Raw genomic sequence first — 18,941 nt, 5'->3', positions numbered from 1 at the left:
TTAGCGGTCTGGAAAATTGAACAGGGGATTTATTTGAAAATTCAAAGCCAGGGGATTAAGATGAGAATTAGGAAGCAGGAATGAAGAAATGTGGAGGACGGATCTAAGAGACGCAGTATCAACTGAGAAGCAGATGGAGGAGGAAAAGCTAGGTTAAAGTAGTCTTTGAGTCTCAGATGCTATCAGGGGAGCTGGAGAGAGGATAATTACTCTTAAAAGCTAGTTTCTCTGAAAGAGCGGTTTTTCTTTTCCCCACACCACGAAGTGCCACTTCAGTGCCGCCAACCTCTCATTTAGAGTTCTTCTGAGTCCCTCGGCCAGTTGTGACCAGCACAGTGTCATCTTCACACACATCCTTTTCCATTACGGTTTGAAAATAATTTCAAAGTGAAAAAGGAAATCATGAGTAGAATCCTCTTCATATTTTTAAATCCAGATTTACATACTTTTTCTATTAGTAACATTTCGCCCCTTTAGCAGTATTTTCTTAATATAGGCATGTTAAAATTTTTGTAGGGTGTGTGGCATGCCTTGTGATTTCAGAACATTTGTGAAAGAATGATCTCGTTTTTTTCTTTAGCATCTTTAGTCATGATAAGATTATTTAGATGGCTTGGAAGACTATTAAGGTTTTATTGGCATGTTTTACTTGGTTACTTGAACAAGCTTCCCTCAGTTTTATTCCCCCCCACCCAGCTTAATCACACAACACTGAAACTTAAAGTGTTGCTTTTGTAGGCTAGTTAGCTGGCAGCTTATAAGAGAGAGATATGAGCACTTCGTGATAGTTCTCTGAGACATGCCAGTGGGTCCCTGCCTCCTGAAATGTTGAATTCTGAAGGATCCAACATTTCTCAGCTTTTAGCTGCACTGACCACCATGCAGTATGCCATCTTTCCTTACGCAGCTTTTTATTTCAGCTCTGTATCATAGCGAAACCTCAGTGTGTAAACATTAAGCCATAATTAAGGATCTGGACTTAAAAGTCAACCACAGTTTGTGCGTATGCCAACTGTGACAATAAGTGAAAAATCCGCCACCTCTCCCCTTTCTGAACAGCTGCAAGTTCTTCTGGCATCAGCTTTAAAATGGTCCTACTTTCAAGGAGTGATAAAATGTGGGAAAATTATCATAGGACACTTTCATGGCAATGTTAAAAGAAGACAGGAAATTTGACACATTCTGGTAGATTTCCAGAAAAAGTCCTACAATTCTGAGAGAGAGGAAGAAATGAGAGAGAGGACTGAGATTTATATTTTTCTACCACCGGGCGCCAATAAATTACAGATACTGTACCACTGGTCTTCTGGGAAGAGTCTTTGAACACAGAAGTCTAAACCCAGGTGTATTTTTGTTTTACTCCTTTATTGAACAGATGCTGGAGCACTTTATCAGGTGGGTGCTCTGGGTCTCCTCTGCTGGCACCTACATTCTTTGGTCATTATCCTGTTCCACTGTGTAGACACAAAAACACTCCCATAAAATCTCCTATGACTACAGTCAACTTACATGTTGAACCATTAACTTTTACCAACTGTAGCCCAATGGATAATTTCACTATAATTTTAGAATATGTAACATGTGACATATTTTGCACTAGTGTGAGTATGTTTAGGATAAATTTCCAGAAGTGTAATTAACACAGCAGATACTATGTATTCATTGGTACTTTTACTTTTCACAGCTGTTGTGTGGATTCGTGGCAAATATGGCAAATACAAGTGGCCGTTTCCTTTACAGTATAAAATATTAGCATATTTTCCCCATTCTGGTAAGCTATTTATAGTATCTTTAGGTTTCGTTTGTTTGTCTTTTTGGTTCCGGGAGTCAAACTCAGGTCCTTGAACTTGTCAAGCAGGTGCTGTGCCTTTAGTTTTAATTTATATTTTCTCGTATTTTAAGCATAGACGTTTCATATGATTACAACCCTTTGGCGTTTACTTATCTGTTTTTAGAGAGACAAGGTCTCTGGGTTGAGCGGGCTGGGCTCGGACCCCTTCCCTCCTCATCCTCCTGAGTGTGGGGACTCTGAACCTGCTAGTCCTGGCTGGGTGTTTACTTTCCCTGAGCTCTCTTCTCAGGATCTTTGCCACTTCTTTTTTTTTTTTTTTTTTAAATTCAGAACTTTTCATTTATTGTGAAGTTCACTGTATATTTGGGCTATTATTATTCTTTTGCTTTTGATGGGAGTTGCAAATATTTGTCATTTATCTGTTAACATTGCTTATTGAGAAAATCAAATAGAAGTTTCAGACATATTATATGCTTTAAAATGTCACATTTTCTCCTTTTCATAGTTCTGAAAACCCTTGGTTATTATTGCTCCTGCTGGATCTGCCTTCCTTCCGTTGTCCATTTCTCTGAGTCCCATTTCTGTGATCTTCACCTGACTTCTCTATCTTCTCTCCTGGTCCTGTCACTGGGTGCAGGACCTGCTGTAATGTAGTATGTGTTCATCTCTAGATCCTTAGTTAGGTCTGCAAATGTTTACTACGAATACTAGTTTTCTAAATAAGGTCAGTGCTATAGCTGCCAGTGGAAATCATGTCTTTCACACCCCCCATAGCCATTGAGCCCTCTGCAGCATCCTTATTTGCATATCTGATTTTTCCTTGTAGGAGCTGATGCCAAGAATTATATTCCTAATGTTGACCTGAGTGCTTAATACGTTTGACGTAAATTATTAAATTCTTCTCATAGGGGAGTTTGTGTACTAAGTTCTGCCCTAGTAGGTGGGGGTCCTGTTACCAACTTTCAGAGTTTCTCTGGGGTCAGTAGTAGCAAGCATCCAACAACATCTAATACTTAATTTTTGTTTTTTTCTCTTCCATCCTTTTTTGCTGCTTTTTGAAATTTCGGCATTGTTTTAGTCCTTTTTCTTCATATTTTTAGTGCACATGGTGCATTGAACTGACCTGGGTTCTGTGCTGGATAATCACGGTGGGCACCAGGCTCCTCCCTACGGCTTCTGGATTCCGGAGGTGTGAGCCAGGATGGCGTCCCAGCACACTCTATAGATCATGTGGCGCGAGCATCATTAGTATAGAACCAAAGTGGGGATATATAAGCTTTATAACTTGGTCAAGTTTTATATTTTTCATTTAGTTACCTCCTAGAAGGTTTGAAATTTCAAACCTGTCAGCAAAAATATTGATTATGAATGGGTTTTCGGTTTATAACAATATATGATAGTATGCATTTCCTAGTTTTACAGTGCCCTGTTTCAAAATTGAGTATAAAAACTGTCCACAGAGTAGATTTATTCCCACTGATCCTGTTTTCCTGCACACAGTGCTTAAACACATCCTGTAATGTGTAGACTGAATATATTAACTTGAGGTTGTAAACTATATTTTTAAGGTTACAGTTACAACTTTTTAAGTGTGATGAAATGTCTTCCTTTTACTCTCCTCGATAAAATCTATCATTTATTGTATAAAAGCCTTTATGGCTGAGCAAATGACAATCCCTTTCTTGAAGTAGCAGTGTAAATCGGTCCCCACCCTGACAGTTATTTATAAGCTCCTTCCATATTGGGGTTTCATTCTTTACTCAAAATGGAATCCTAATGCCTGTGAGCTAGGAGTTTAGTTTTCTTTTCTTTTGTTCCCTTGTTTTTGGCTTATTGATTATAAATTCTCAGCCACTATGCAGCTTTGTTCATTAAATATGAACAATCAAAAAATTAAAAGCTGGACAGGATCTTGGTAATCACTGTAGTCTAATTTGAGTTTTTGCTAAACATGAAGTAAACTCTACCTATAGTCATTTATCCTGGCAGGGCCTGCATTAAACACCCAGGCTCTGAATGTGACTGTGACTGTTCTTCATACTTCCTGTGGTGTCAGGTAAGTTCCTGATGTCAGTCACTACATGAACGTTTTAAAAAATTAATAAGTAAGTTGAGTATTTAAAATATAAAATGCAGACTATTCCTTCAGTGTTTATTTCTAAAATTAAGTAAGTCAAGATTAATTCAATTTTAAGCAATACTTAGTTGTCAAGATACTTTTGTCTGTCATTAGGAAAAAACATGTTAAAGCTAAGAATCTTATTCCAGATATTTCAAAAATTACCACAAGATTGTAAGGGGGAAAAAAATAAATTCATTACTACCCCCTGTGTAAGTGTAACATAGTGATCATTTTGATGTATTTTTCTCTATTTTTTTGTTTTTGTTTTTTGATTGCATAGATCCTTTCAATTGTGCCCTTTATTTTGTTGTTGAGGAGAAGCATTTATTTTCCTCTCCCCCAAATTTCCTTTGAAAAACTCATTTGTAATGGCTGTGTAAACCTTGCTATTTGGTTAGACTGTGATTTAACTCCTCTTGATTTCTGACCTCTTTCAGTCGTTCATAATCTCTGTCTGTTATAAGTCCCACTGAATAAGTTAGGTAGACGTCCGTCCTTGTTGTCGGCTTGTGTTTTTGTTGGCTTAGGGTCTGTGTCTGTCTGGGACAGCAAGGGTCAGACGCTCAGTGCCGGGTGCTGGAGAGACCTGCTTCCAAGTCACTGCAGTGGCTGCGTACAAGTCTCGGTTTGCTTTGCTTATGCCAACTACCTTAACCTTGTGGTTTTGATTGGGGAAAATGCTGTTGTGTTTTAATATAAGTGTTTCTGATCACCACATTTTCACATTACAATGATCGGAGCTGTATCCTTGTCCCAGTAACAGCTTTGGGGAGGGACTGCATCGTAGCATCCTCTGGGAGTTGCATCTTAACTTCACGAAACTTTGAAAGGAGAGAAGATGTGTGTCTGTGACCCAAGGAAATAGATTAAAAACTTAATGGCTCCTCATTGGGTGTATCATGCATTTTTCTAATTTCTTTCTAGTGTTAATGAGATGGATACTTTGCCATCTTGTGACTGAGGGGAATTCTGTTACAGAGAGCTGGCATGATTTACCTTATATCTGTCAAAAGTGACAAAGTTGGGGTCCAGATGGGGTGACTTTAGGAATTTACTGTCTGCTCTCCAACCCAAGGCTGTGATATATTAATAATCTCATGGCAGTGATTTTTTTCCTTAGTATTGCTCATACAAAACAAAATCAAATGTCAACTGGCCATTTTAACATGAGAAAATTAGAGTCTTATTAAAAAACAAAATAAAAATCAGTATCTACAATCTAGGTCCCATAGTGTACCATTTGTCTTTGCGTATACACAGAATTGCTGGTTTTGCGCCCTTCCTGAAGGCTACTCCTGAAAGTTACACATCACAGTGGGGCCAGAGAGTATGCTGCCCCAAATGCCAGGGTGGCTGTGAGCCTTGGTACCCCACAAGTGCACTTTGCAGATCAGTGCTTTTCAGGTAGAAACTGCTTGAGTTCGAATTGTGGCTCTGCCATTTGCTGATGTAACCTGTGATGTGTTTGTCATTTTCTTTGCATGCTGTCCCACTGTTTGAGCATTTTCCCACACTTTTGGCATTTACACCTCATTCACAGAAACTTTATTAGCAGTGTAAGCTGGAAAAGCAGCACAATGTTAAAGAGCCTAGAGAGAAAGCAAGATGATGTATGCATAGTCCTTTTTCAGCAAAGTCCTGCCTAGAGCACAGGCTCCACTGACTTTTCAAAATGAGTTTCTGTTTTCTGAGTGCTGGTGAAAACGACGCGTTCACTCACATGGACAGTAGATCTGTGTGCTATTAACCACAAGTATATCCATCCTTATTGAAATGGTACCTAGAAAATACTTTTCTTTGTGAAGTCGGTAGTTTATGGATCACATATTGAGGACTTTTCTATTACATTTTCAATTTGAAAATAAGTGTTCAACTTACATAAGTCTATTGAAGTTAGAGCGGTTGTATGTTTCCCTTTTGTCTTTGAGTTTTTTGGTTAAGTGTGACAAGGATGACTTAAGATGTTTGATTGAGTTATTTGGGAAAAGAAGGTCTTTGTCCTCAGCCACCTCAAAAATTCTGGGTAATAATTTCTGAGAATTCCTCATAGATTTCACTGTAATGAGCACAGATATGTTGATATTGATGATGTGTACCAGACAATTTACATATATATTTTTTTCTGTCATTTTTAGGATTCTGAGTAACAATAAAATATCCGAGCTGAAGAATGGCTCATTTTCTGGGTTAAGTCTTCTTGAAAGATTGTGAGTATTCTTTCACTATTATTTCTTGTGTTTAATACATTTTCATTTTTTTTTGGTGGGGAGTGATTTTTGAATTGAGCTAATCATTCTTAAATTTTTTTAATAATGTTTATTAATTTTTATTAATGTTTGTGATACATATTAAGCACAGTGTGTTTTCATTGTCAACTTTTGCTAAAATCCCAACCATTCCATATAATGAATGAAGATATTTGCCTATTGTTTTAGTATGCAGAATTTTAGGAATTAAATCTGTCAAAAGCAAACAATTGCTTAAAGCAAAGGTTGGCACACTTTTTATCAAGGACCAGTTACTAAGCATATATTTAGGTTTATAAAAGCAGTTGACTCCTCTGTGTCATCAGCATGTGAAAGCAGTCACAGGCAGTAGTTAAGCCAGTGGTACAGAAAAATTGTGTAAGACATTATGGTAATAAAGCCGATCTGTCCAGTACAACTTTACAAGTCAAAAACTAGTTTGCTGACCACTGGCTTCAAGTACATACATGTTTTGCAAATTTATGTCATGAATTACGTATGTTTGATAAGTAGAACTTTAAAAAAAGCATATCAAGGAGGAAAACTTTTTGGCAAACTGATATTTTATTCAGATATCTGAGTTTAGTATTTTTTTGCTTAGATATTTAGTTTTGCTTATGACATGATGGGTTACACGTGGCGCCTGTTTTTTGTTGGTAAATTTTAGGAAAGCGTGGTTAATTTGCCTGTATTCTGAATACTTTCCCCGTATCCTGCTTTGGATTTCCTCCTGTTACCCATGCATTTAGGATTAAATTTCAAAATACATAAGAGAGCAACACTGAACATCTTCATTTCTTGGAAGTAACGAACTGTGCTCACTTTTCTCTTTTCTCTACTTCTCTATGTGCGTTCCCCTGACCATTTCACCCGTGTCTTGGGCAGTTTGATTCTCAGGACTTACATACATTGCATTCTTGGTGCCGGGCACTTAATTCCTGCAGTGTTTTTCTCTGTGTTTATTCAGGTACTCCCGTTCTAGTCCATGCAGTTCATGAGTGTGGAGGATGCTGGCCACGCCCTCAGCTCCAGGCCTGCTTCTGCTAAGAATAGTCCGTTACACACATTCTGTGGCTTCTGTTTCAGGAATGAGCATTTGAACTGATTTGATTGAGTCAATATGTGCTTTGGATTTGGAGGGAAGGAATTTCCTTACTGTCAGCAGACTTGTGCTTCTGGCCCAGAAGCCATTCTGCTGCCATCTTGGGCTGGGGCCAGCATGCTGAGGCTGGAGAAATGATTGACACGTAAGCTGTGTGTGTGTGTGTGTGTGTGTGTGGTGTGTGTGTGTGTGTGTCCCAGGAGGACTCTGCTGTAGCCTGTACCCCTGGGCCCTTAGAGTTTGGGAAGCTGTTGGTTGCTGCCATGTGTGATCTGTTCTTACAAAGAAACATGATTGTGATTAGTAAGTGCACTTAATAGGCGCTCAGGTGGTACTGAAGAAATCTGTGTGGTCTTCCTGTCAGGAGGAAAAAGTGTGCCTGGTCTTTGGAAGTTATCAAATACATCTGTTGGGCTTTAAAGACACACTTTATTCTTGATGTTTAGACTTGATGTGATTGTTCATTTACCCACACAAAAATATAGCCAGCTTAGCTGATGTTCTATGCTATGATGTAAATTACTACCCTCTTCAAATTTGGTTTTAAAATTTCCTTTGTATTTGAGCCTCTTGCTGATAGTAAATCTCTTTACGTGGTAAAGCGAGTTACGTGCAGCAAGGTGATGTTCCGAACCAGTGCGTGTTTTAGCCAGTGGTCTGTCTGTACTGGAATCCCAGAATGGTGATTCTGTCTTTTGTGATAGGATGCACACACTCAGGGAATTTGGCAAGTCTGTCTTATTAGCCCCAAACTCCAGTTGTGACTCTGGCAGCTGGGCCTCCAGCGTAGGACAACATCTGCACCTACCTAGAGCCTCAGCTCGGCACCGTCTGCGTGCACTGAGCAGTCTGGAAACCCGGCCTTGCTGTTGTGGTACAAGGGCTGTGTGTGGTCAGGAGGGAGCTGCCGTCTTCACTCTTTGTGGGAGAGTAGCCCCTTCGGAAAGACAAAGAGGTGATGTGGCTGGGCTCTTGCAGCTCTGGGCCTAGTAGGGGACAGCACTGGAGCAAAGAGTTATCACCAATCAGGACCTATGTGGGGAAGTCTCTAGGTCTCCTTTCCTTTCCAAAGGACAAACTTCACTGCTTCAGGTTTCACATTCCTGTCTCTGTCGCTGGGTCTTCCATGGAAGGATGAGAGCTGTCTTGACACCACTAATGGAGAGGAAGCCACCCCATCACTGCATGCCTGCCTCCAGCAGCCCTCATCCCTAACCCGAGAACAAAGGTGGATAACTACCCTGAAGCCCTCCTCTGGAATGTGGCCAGCCTCGTACCTGCTCTAGACTGCTTCCAGAGCTCTCCAGGGCCTGAGTCTCTACAAGAGTGCTCATCTCTTCAGCAGCACCCCTCTTGTTGGCTGCTCTTTCTTGTCTCGTTTCCCACTTTCTTACTGGCACATCCTGAGATCCCCTTCCAAGTAAAGCCACTTGCAGTTGTGTTTATGTGTGGGGAAATGTCCCTAAGAGATGCAATATTTGTAGTCCAGATTTGGCTAGTGACCCTTAAATGAAAATAAGTTAACCAAACAACCTGAAAATATGTCAGAATAGGGTGTGTTGTAAAAAGAAAAAAAATGTTTGATAGGGCAGGACGTTCCTTAAAATTACTGAAGCAAGTCCTACGGAGTAAAGGGTAGCATGAGTGGGGTAGTGTATAAATGGCAAGGTAGAAGATCCAGTCTGGCTGAGTTGAGTTAGAAAACATTCCTTAGAGGTGTCAGTAATGGGAGGGCGAAGTCATCCTTGGCAATGCCTTATTCAGTCTCTCTCTCTCTCTCTCTGTCTCTGTCTCTGTCTCTATTTCTGTCTCTCTCTTTCTCAGTGTTTGAGATTTTTTAGAATTGATGTTTCATTCAGTGTTTTACTTGCTCATTGATGGGACAGAATACCCAACACCCATAAGTTAAACATAGAAATGTTTCTTTTGGCTCGTAGTTGGCAGAGGTTTTAGTTTGTAGCTGTCTGACTCCAAGCAGGGCAGCATGGCTGAGGGGAAACAGTCCATGGCATGGCAGGCTGGAAGCACTGAGATTTCCTTTTTCTTTCTCTTCGTTCTTTCCAGGCTACAAGCTTGTAGGTTGGTGCAAGTCACATCCTGGCTGGGTCTTCCCTTTTCAGTAAGCCCATCATCCTCACTTGAAACTATCCTAACTAATCAGTGGACCAAATCAGTGCTATACATTGCACACTCCTGATCCAATATTATGTATCAAGATTTAGTGTCACATACCCATACCCTAGTCACTTCCCTGAAGCCCCACCCTTTAATGCCTGAGGCTAGATATAAACCATAGTATTTGCAATGTATTCATTCACCCATCTGTCATCTCCTTCCCTTTCTTCTCTTTCTTTCTTTCCTTCCCTCACTCCTTTGTCTCTTCTTTACAAATGATGTCCTTCTTGTATTGTTATACACTCGTACTACACACTAAAATTGTCCACTGGTCAGTGTATTTGACTCCTTAGTGTTAATTTTGCGCTGAGTGCTGGGTCAAGGCCATGAAGGTAATTTAGCATCTTTTTCTGACTATTGATGGAACCTGCATTAATTAAGAGATGAGGAGCAGTTGCTGTGAGCTTTGAAGAAAAATTTCATAGCTTTTAAAGAGACATAAGAACAACGCTCTATTCTTTTCCATAACTTTGTACTTAGGAGTATTTGGGGGGCTGGGATACTATACTGTATCCAAGGCTAATCTTGCAGTTATGCACTGAGGACGGTTGGTGAGAGGTGGATGGAACTAACCACAAGGCTGCTCTGCTTCCGATTTCTTGTGGCATCAGAGAATTGTTTCCTTAAATACTGAAATCGTTTGAGTTACGCATTCTGATACCAGCATCTCTCCTCATATGCTGTGCTTTCTTTCCGAAAGGATTGAGTTCTTTTACCAAGAACTGTTAAAACATCTCTTTAATTTTGTTAAAGCAGTTTTTATGCTTCTTTTTGCCTATGTTTTAGTGATCCGCTGTGTTAAGGTTTAGCTGCATATTCTAAAGTTAGTCTCATGTTTACTAGGGACACCTTAGGTTTGTGGGGGAAAGGGAATGTTAAATGAGAGAGTCTGACCATAAATATCTTTTGACAATGTCTGATTAATACAGCTATTATCAAATGTTATGTAATATGTCAAGAATTTATTATTAAAGCAAGAGTATATCTCTAAATCATATTACTGTGCTTGGTTATTCATGAGAGGTGTTTTGTAGAAACACATGCAGTTCATCACGGGCCACAGATTTATAGGCTGCTCTAGCTAAATCAGTTCCTCTTGTAGAAGCCGTTTAAAATCTGAAAAGGAAAAGTTATGTTTTAAAGAAATGAAACTGACATTATATATTTCTATTTGCAGAGACTTTTGGTTTATGCAAAATAAGTAAAAAATGTATGAATTGAATTTTCTCATAAAATTGTCCTGCCTTTTATAGGTATAAGGTTGCAGTAGTTGGGGTAAGGAGAGAAGAATCAGGAAGTTTGGGGTGACGATTCATTGTATCTCCTGGGACTTAAGAACTCACAGACTCAAAAAACTGGGACGTTTTATATTGGGGTCAAAAATAAATTTTATTATGAAAATTTTCAAATTAACAGAAAATTGAAAAGATGCCATGGTCTCAGTATCTGCAATTTATTTAAATTTAACAATCCAGTAATTGTTCACATTTTGCCATCATTTCTCTCCTGTATTAGAATACGCCTACTGCTGAGTTTCTTGAAAGTCATTGGCAGATATCACAGTAGTTACAGTGAGACGTGAAAACCATTGTGAGTAGAGTGCCACACTGTCTGTGACTTTGTGGCTAACAGTAGTTCACCAAAGTATTTTTATAATGAAGGTTAGTTAATGTAATTCTCTCCATCAGTCATGCCCCCCCCCCGCCCATTTCTCTGCCCTTCCACCTGCTCTATGTTGCATGTCTGTTGAGCAGGCACAGCAGACCCTGGTCTTGTGAAACTTGTGGTCTCTTAGTGAAGACAGTTTAAGTACTCAGCACGCTTCATGTGATGAGAGACAGGACAAGTCAGGTTCAGAGCACCATTGTTGAGAGAACTGTTTCTGGAGGAAGGAATAATGTTTAATCCAAACATCTGTAAATGAGTGGGAATTGGCCAGACAACAGAAGAAGATTGAGATGTGGGTGAAAGACAGAGAAACCCATGTGCCAAGGTCAGAAAGTTTTCTTTCTCTTTGTAAAACTTTTTGCTATACTGGGAATGGACCTCAGGACCTTGAACATGCTAGAGAAATGCTCCACCACTGAGCTACACTCCCAGCCTGAAAATGACCCTTTTATAGAAACATCTTGAAGTGATGAGTATATATGGAAAGAGAGACAGACAGACAGACAGACACACACACACACACACACACACACACACACACACACACAGAGAGACAGAGAGAGAGAGAGAGAGAGAGAGAGAGAGAGAGTGCCGAGACAAAACGGGAAGAGCTGGGCTAGGAACCAGGGGCAAGGCTAAGTAAGTGGGTAACTTTGGACATTGCTTTGAAGACTGAGCTTCCTTCTGAGAAGACTGGAGCCCTGTGGGGTTTAATTGGAGCAGAGATGTAGAGACATGATCAGGTTCATGTTTGGAAGGATCACTGGAGGTGAACAGTGACTGAGAGGAGCGAGGATGTGAGCAGGAACTGTACGGTGTGTAACCTGGGACAGGGTAATGCAGGAGAGGGCGAAAGGGAGGTGGATGGTGTTGATAGTATTACTGTATGTGTAATCATTTCTTCTTCAATTTAATTTGTCCAATTTTCAGGAGAATTTGGGGAATAGTACCTTCAGCCAGATGTTTGTGTGTTTATCTCCATTTTGCTCTCGATGAAAACATACTTAGTTCTTTCAGTAAATTTTCATGATATCAATGTAAGTAAGATAAGACTGAAGTGTGGCCACTTGTTAGCATCAAGAATTTCATCAAATTTCTTCATCTTTCTACACAGGAATTTTTTTTTCATCTGCCAGCATGATGCTGTCCCCTAAGTCTGATTGGGACTGGATTTAGTGAGAAGCCCAGAGTTGTAGCTAAATTTCAGATCCCTGGGTTCACCAGTTGTTATTTTTTCTTTCTGTTGGGCCAATCAGATGAACTTTTCTGTCTTTGTAACAAAGAGCCATAAACAGTTCCAAGCTCATGTAGTGACCTTTCAACAGATGAGTGAAAACAGCAGCTGTACTTTTGGTGGGTCACATAGTCATGACAGTTTCTAAGTTCAGCATGTTTAAGAGAGCTGGGCGGGCCTGATTGATTGCCAAATTTGGAGGGATAGTATGGGGAATTTTAAGGTACTGTGTAGCATTTGTCCCCCTCAAATCAAGGGAAAAGTTTGCATCCATGTACACGTGTACACACGTGCATGCACACACACCCACACCTGTGCCAGGGACAGCGACTAAACACAAAGTCATTGGTCACAGTCATTAGTGTTGAGGTTACTGCGTTCTGGAATCTTCCATAGTTGCTTCCCCTTATCCTAGCAGTTTTGAAGTTGTGAATGCCTTCTGATCTGTTTCTTTTTTCAGTTTGCAATCAGAATCGAATGGACAGTCCTTTTAGGACTCCACACGAGCTGTATATTAATACTTGGTCCGGGCACTAGCAGGGTCACATGTCCCAGTGAATATAAGAACCTGCGTTTCCCTAGAAGAGGGCCTGGGAGAGGGATGTAGTTCAGCTGATCTCTTTGGGAGGTGTCCCGGAAGGGAGTGACACACCGAGAAGGAAGGACAGGAGCCCAGCAAATGTGTGGTGGTTGCAGAGCATTTCCTACTGCAGGCTGCTGGCACTCGGGACTTTGGAGCTGGTGAGAAACACATTTCAGTCCTGCCGGCCTGCATAGCTGGGACAGCTGGCTACTCACCTCCCTTAAGGGGCAAGGGCTCTTCCTGGGCTGTCTGTGCCCTCTGATCTTATTGCATTGACTTTGGAGATGACCTCCAGAGAGCTCCAGGAGAGTGTAGTGCCCATTTGGGGCCTGAGGCAGATATCTGGGGGACAGGAGTGTAAGTGTATTATTCCCAGCAGGGAACTTAATTTTCTGCATGCTTTTCCCTTTATGTTCAAATTTCTACACTAAGAACCATTGTTTTGCGCAGGGTTAGGAGAACTGAAGAGCTTCTTGAAGTCCAGAGAGAAGGCTAGGAATTGAGTTTACCTGAGGATCTTTTTTGAGACTTTGTAGTGCCATTTGACTACACTTCGGAAGCTTCTGAACTTTTCCTGGTATTTTTAGTTACTTTATTTAGAAAAATATTAGAGGCTGGTATGCCTCAAAAGTAAGGGTAATTACCAGTGTTCCCAAAGCTGTTTACTTCCTATGGTATATAACTATCTAAATTCTAATTCATGAATTGTCTGTTTAGCGATAAAATCAGAACATAAGTTTATACCTATGTTTAGTTATTTCATTTTTTTAAAAAAGAGTATGATGAAGTATGGAGAGAGGACTTTCAGTTTTATGTAGAAAATCCCAACTGATTAGAAAGGAGATCGGGAATCGAGCCCTAAGCCTAGCTACAGAAGAACTCATGGTGTCAGAAGGGTATGAAATGCTGGGATGCTGGCGGCTATAGTATTTACAGTATTCAGAGGTTTCACTTCCAGGGAATTGGCTTGGAGAATTTCTAATCAGTCCCTGTCACCATGTATTAAACACCAGGGACAGTGTGGGAAGCCGCAGTGTCGATGACACATCAGGAATGCCGGGCTCAGAGTAAATGAGCATCTCCGCTGATGAGGAGCGGCAACCTCATCAGAATGTTTTGTGCATTTTCCAGGAAACCTGTCCAGAAGCTAACCCCGGCGCTGGGAGTTTGGTTCTACTGATAGTCAGACTGAGATGTTAGAAAGAAAGAAAGTGACACGGTATGAATCGGGCTATGCCGCCGTTAGTTTTCATTTCTTGGCAAGACAGTACAGTTAAATGTTCTCGTGAAACGGCTGGAAGAAGACACAGGGCTCCGCACTCGCTGCAGTAAGAGCTCCTCGGAGAGCTTTTCGGAGCGCAGCAGTGAAGGGTGCCTGGTGCTTTCCGAGTTGGAGGGGTTGAGAAGGCAGACAGCTGTTGCTGTCTGAGTACAGTCATTCACACTGCCTGGGCTTGGCTGCAGTGTCCACGAGGGAGAAATAGCCATGAGAGGAGCCTCCTGCGATGCAGGCCTCCTCAGTGCTGTGGAAACAGGTGGCACCAGGGACCCACTTCCACTATGGCCTTGTAAATCTCAGCGAAAATCAAGAACTGAGAGGCACCTGCTGTCCAGCCTCATACTGAGCATTCCTGTGTGTGGCCGCTGTCGTGTCACTTGCAGTGTCAACATCCCTGAGCTGTGCGAGGCTGACGTGTGGCTGTGGAAGGAAGGGGTGAGCTATTCAGTGGCAGTCCCTCTGCCTGACAGACTCATGTTAGGGGCCCAGGCATAGCCCAAGTGTGGGCCGGGCAGCAGCTAGAATGGTGGCCCCAAAAAGGGGCGGCCACTGACTCTTGGCTCTCTGCGCTTTTATGAGGTGTCATCCACAGTCCCCACCCATGCTCAGGCCCTGGAGCAGCAAGAGCTTCAGCCTACTTTCTAGAACCCTCTAGGTAGCAGGTGGAGGGAAATCTGTAGGTGCATGGCAGTCCCCCAGTGGTGGGGTACTGGCATGAGGTTGCCAGTGTGTTTAAGAAGGACAATAAAATGTGACTGCTGTCGGGTGCCAAGAGAGGGCTTTTATATTTCTGCTTTGAGCTATCATGTGATTCATCATAATTTATTTATATTCTCAATTTACAGTAAACCAGATCACAGGAGCCCAGGGAGGAAAAAATAACAACAACAAAAAATCAAATGATATGAATATTACAGCATTATTTTCAAAGATTTTTTAAAAAAAATTCAGTGTTGTGATGGTTGTCTTACATATAGCCCCAGACATGCTTTGATAACCAAAATACAAGTTGCTGAGTAAGAAACTGGAGGAATAAGCCAGGTGTGGTGGCTCATGCCTGTAATCCCTGCAGTAGAGAAGGTGAAGCAGGAGGATTGTTGCATGTTTGAGATCAGACTGGGCTACAAAATAAGCTCAAGGCCAGCCTGAACTTTATAATGAGACCCTGTCTCAAAAAAACCAAAAAAGAAAAGAAAAGAAAAGACATTGGAAAAATAATGTATATGGCTGTAGTTTAGTGATAAGTTGGATGTGAATCATATTAAAACATCTACGTTTTATGACATATCTTTATTCTTATACAGACTGAAGCAAAAGACTTTGGAGCCACATTTCTCAAACTTTAATTTTGTTAGTTACTTCTCAGGTGATTCCTGGCTTCCATTTCTTCCCAGCATTATTGTTACTGTGTTTTCTGGGTAGCAGGTAAGTGTTGTATGCCTCATATCTGTTGTAGTGCTGATACACAAGTAACTTTCATTGTATTTTCTTTTATTGTTTCACAGAGACCTCCGGAATAATCTTATTAGTAGTATAGATCCAGGAGCCTTTTGGGGACTGTCATCGTTAAAAAGATTGTGAGTGTTTGAATTGTTTATGAATTGGAACTGTTTCTTTCAGAAGTAGTTACTAACTTACTTTAGCATGATAAGAAATGAATAATTAATAATTTCTAGATGTTTACCTAGCCCAGGCCCTTACAGAAGAACAGAGAACATAATATAGGTGGCTTAGAATACAGTTAATTTGCATAAATGTGATTTGTTTCGTGCTGGAGAGTTACTCTCTCTTAGACTAATAAAATCATTATCACATTGGCTCTGTAGGCCAACCTGATCTGTAGATGATTTGCAAGATATGACTCCCCTCAAACTGTATGTGTCGTAAATGACATTTAAATAGAACGCCTTTGTATTAATCATGTGAAAATCTTGCCATTTTCATGTGTATTTTATCAATGTATTTTTATTTTAAGACCTAAAGGCAAGTTTTTATTACTTCCAAAGCTGATACCCCATACTCTTTTCACAGTTCCTTTCCACTCCAGACAAACAACCCTCCTGTGTTCCTTCTAAAGACCATGTTGGGCACTGTCTGTTACTGCGCTTGTAGACTCTTGAGGGGAATTAGGTAGTGTAGGGGAGGAAAAATCATTTTCCCTCTACCCTTTGGAGTTCTTAGCTAGGCCCTTGGTAACAAAGGACACAGTACCAAGAATTAGAGAAGGACAAAGGAAAAGGACCTTGAGTCTCTAGGGGCAGCGGATTGTGGAAAAGCAAATAAAGGAGAAACTAATAGTATTTGAAGCCTAATTAATAATGTTTGTTTTGTGGATTCCTTTGGGGAACTCTCTGGGCTGACAAGAGTCTATGAAGTCCTCTCCAGAGTGGTAAGCTTTTGTCCTTCCTGCTAGAGAGAGGAGAAGGGACCCCTTTTAAAATTTAAACCCTCCCAGACACAGATGAAGACAGAGAACTTTTTCTGATGTTTGTTTCTTCTCAGTTGTTTTCAGTTCAAAATCATCCTCATGCTATTTTTACAGGGTTTTAAAAATAATTACTGGTCTATTTTTATTTTTGAGTGTGGAGATCGAGCCCCAGGGCCTTGTGCATATACTAGAACAAGTGATCCACCTCTGAGCCACCCCACCCCCATACTGCTTTTTCAAGTACAGTATCGTTCACCTAAAATTTAGCGGCTTCTTGTTTCTCTCTGGGCAGCCTTAGAGGTCAGAATTCTGTAAGTTGGACAATAAAGATTTGCTTCTTCTTACAAAGTTATTTTAATTGTAGTCTGGGCCTGTAGACTGTGGCCTTTTAGTATCAGAGCTTCTGCCTAGATGTGAATGGTGAGTCCTGTGATTTTCATTCTTTGCTGCACTGAGTGGAAGCCCAGGACTTCTGGAGGAAGACTTGCTACCAGTTGATTTTCTTCCTTTCCACTCACTTTGCATTTTTTTTTCTTTAATCAAACAACTCAGAATTTGGCTGGTGTTAGTAGAGACTGGACCTCTAGACAAGGAGACAAAGAGAGCTGGGGCAGCTTCTGGGCATTAGGTGGCTTCAGAATGACAGCCAGTGAAGCCAGGCATTGAGCTCATTACAGTTAGTATCAACCAGGTGTTGCAGCAGCAGCAGAGCAGCAAGGAGAGAGCTGAGTCAGTTGACTTCAGTGAAAATTCAACAGATTTGTGTGGGTTGGGCTCCAGAGACGCTAAGAGACTGGAGTCTCTGAGAGAAGCTGGGTGTAGTGCAACCAGACACAGCAGCCAGGAGCCTGGGTATGCAGACACCGTCTACCCATAGACAAAGGTGGAGCACAGGTTAGGGCTTCACTGCCAGGAGTCTGGAGGGCTCACAGAGCCAGCTGTACGCAGGCAGCATATCCAGAGACAGTTGAGTCCGGAGGAGAGGGCAGAGAAAAGAGCTTGATTGAGAACAGTGACCGCTGAACTGGGTCAGTTTCTGTCTCTGCCATGGGAGCCCACAAGTCTTCCAGCAAGAAGCCCCTGGTGCATCTGGACCTATCCTGATCAAAACCCTGGGGCTGAGACCCGTCTCTCCTGTGACTGTCCCTCTCATTGATGCTGATGCTTACCTTGAGGCCTTCTAGAATATTTTTCCATTCAGCTTTTTCTTTGCGGGAGGATTTGTCCTTCTCACCGATCCACAGTACCATTGTATTCCAACTTTGTGGCAACGCAGAGTTTAATGTGACTGATATCCCTGTGCTGAGGTGCGGGGTTGGAGGAAACTTGACTGATAATAAAAAGCAATTTCATCAGGGTGCTTTAAAGACACTGCAGAGGTTCTCCATCTAGTTCTTTATCCTAAACAATTTTTCAATACTGCCATTTAAAATAAATTTTAAAAATTCATGTTTGGCAGCATTTAATTTAATTACTGATATTGTACCAGGCATCGCCTTCGCATTTTTTCATTGCATTACACATTAAGTAGTCTCTTGTGTTCTTGCCTAGGAAGGTAATTGCCATTTATAATGTTCTTCCCAGTAGAAAATACATTCTTAATTCCAAATAGCTGACTTGTAATTGAACTTATGGTACACAGTGTGCAAGCTGAGGGAGTCCTTTGTATAAACTAAATGGGATGTAAAGATACTCTGCAGTTGCTTATAGAGACAGGCACTTTTTCTTATGAGGCCTTAAATCATTCTTCTCAATTGCACATCCTTCTCAGCAACCACACATAAAGCATTTCTCTAAGTGTATCATGTCTTTGCCTTTAGTTTATAGATAATTTGAATCAGGGAGATTAAGCAGCTTTCTGAAAAATTAACTACCAGAAATAGGTGAAACCTAAGCCCATTCAGTCTCTCTTTTGCTTTATCAACAAATTGAAACTGAATCTCTACCCAAATGAAAACACATTGTCAATACCTAAATTTCATTTTAAGTAGGTATAGCTGTAATGAAATTGTTTCCCGAAGAATCAATGGTAATTACACCATTTAAAGCTTAGAATTGAGACAGGATAATGAATAGCATCCAGAAATGCTTGTTTAAGCAACAATTCACAAGATGATGCCTAATTTTCTTAAACAGTAAAACCCAGAACTCAAAGGAAAATCTACTGGAATTAGAAAAGAGAAGTTCTATGTCATTAAATACTTAAATTTTGTATTCAGAGGAGTTTGAGGGTTGCACCATGCACAGAAGAGGATTTGGATCACCTAAGATTCTTTTAGCAAAAGTCACCAGAAGAAAGGGAAAGAGAGTCA

At 40.9% G+C, this 18,941-nt stretch overlaps 1 protein-coding gene across 2 annotated transcripts in view; it reads left to right on the top strand.

The window, feature by feature from the left end:
- Adgra3 (adhesion G protein-coupled receptor A3) overlaps nt 1-18,941 on the top strand; it is a 114,646-nt gene that overhangs the window by 25,423 nt on the left and 70,282 nt on the right. For both annotated transcript variants that reach the window (XM_063240526.1, XM_063240527.1), the window contains exons 2-3: nt 6,050-6,121; nt 15,707-15,778. In XM_063240526.1, coding sequence (XP_063096596.1) covers nt 6,050-6,121; nt 15,707-15,778 — 144 coding nt within the window. The remainder of the gene's footprint in view (nt 1-6,049; nt 6,122-15,706; nt 15,779-18,941) is intronic.

Source organism: Cavia porcellus, unplaced genomic scaffold (assembly GCF_034190915.1).
Source record: "Cavia porcellus strain 051 isolate PalLab524CR breed Dunkin Hartley unplaced genomic scaffold, mCavPor4.1 scaffold_30, whole genome shotgun sequence".
Lineage (NCBI taxonomy): Eukaryota > Metazoa > Chordata > Mammalia > Rodentia > Caviidae > Cavia > Cavia porcellus.
This window is presented reverse-complemented; position numbering and strand designations above follow the sequence as displayed.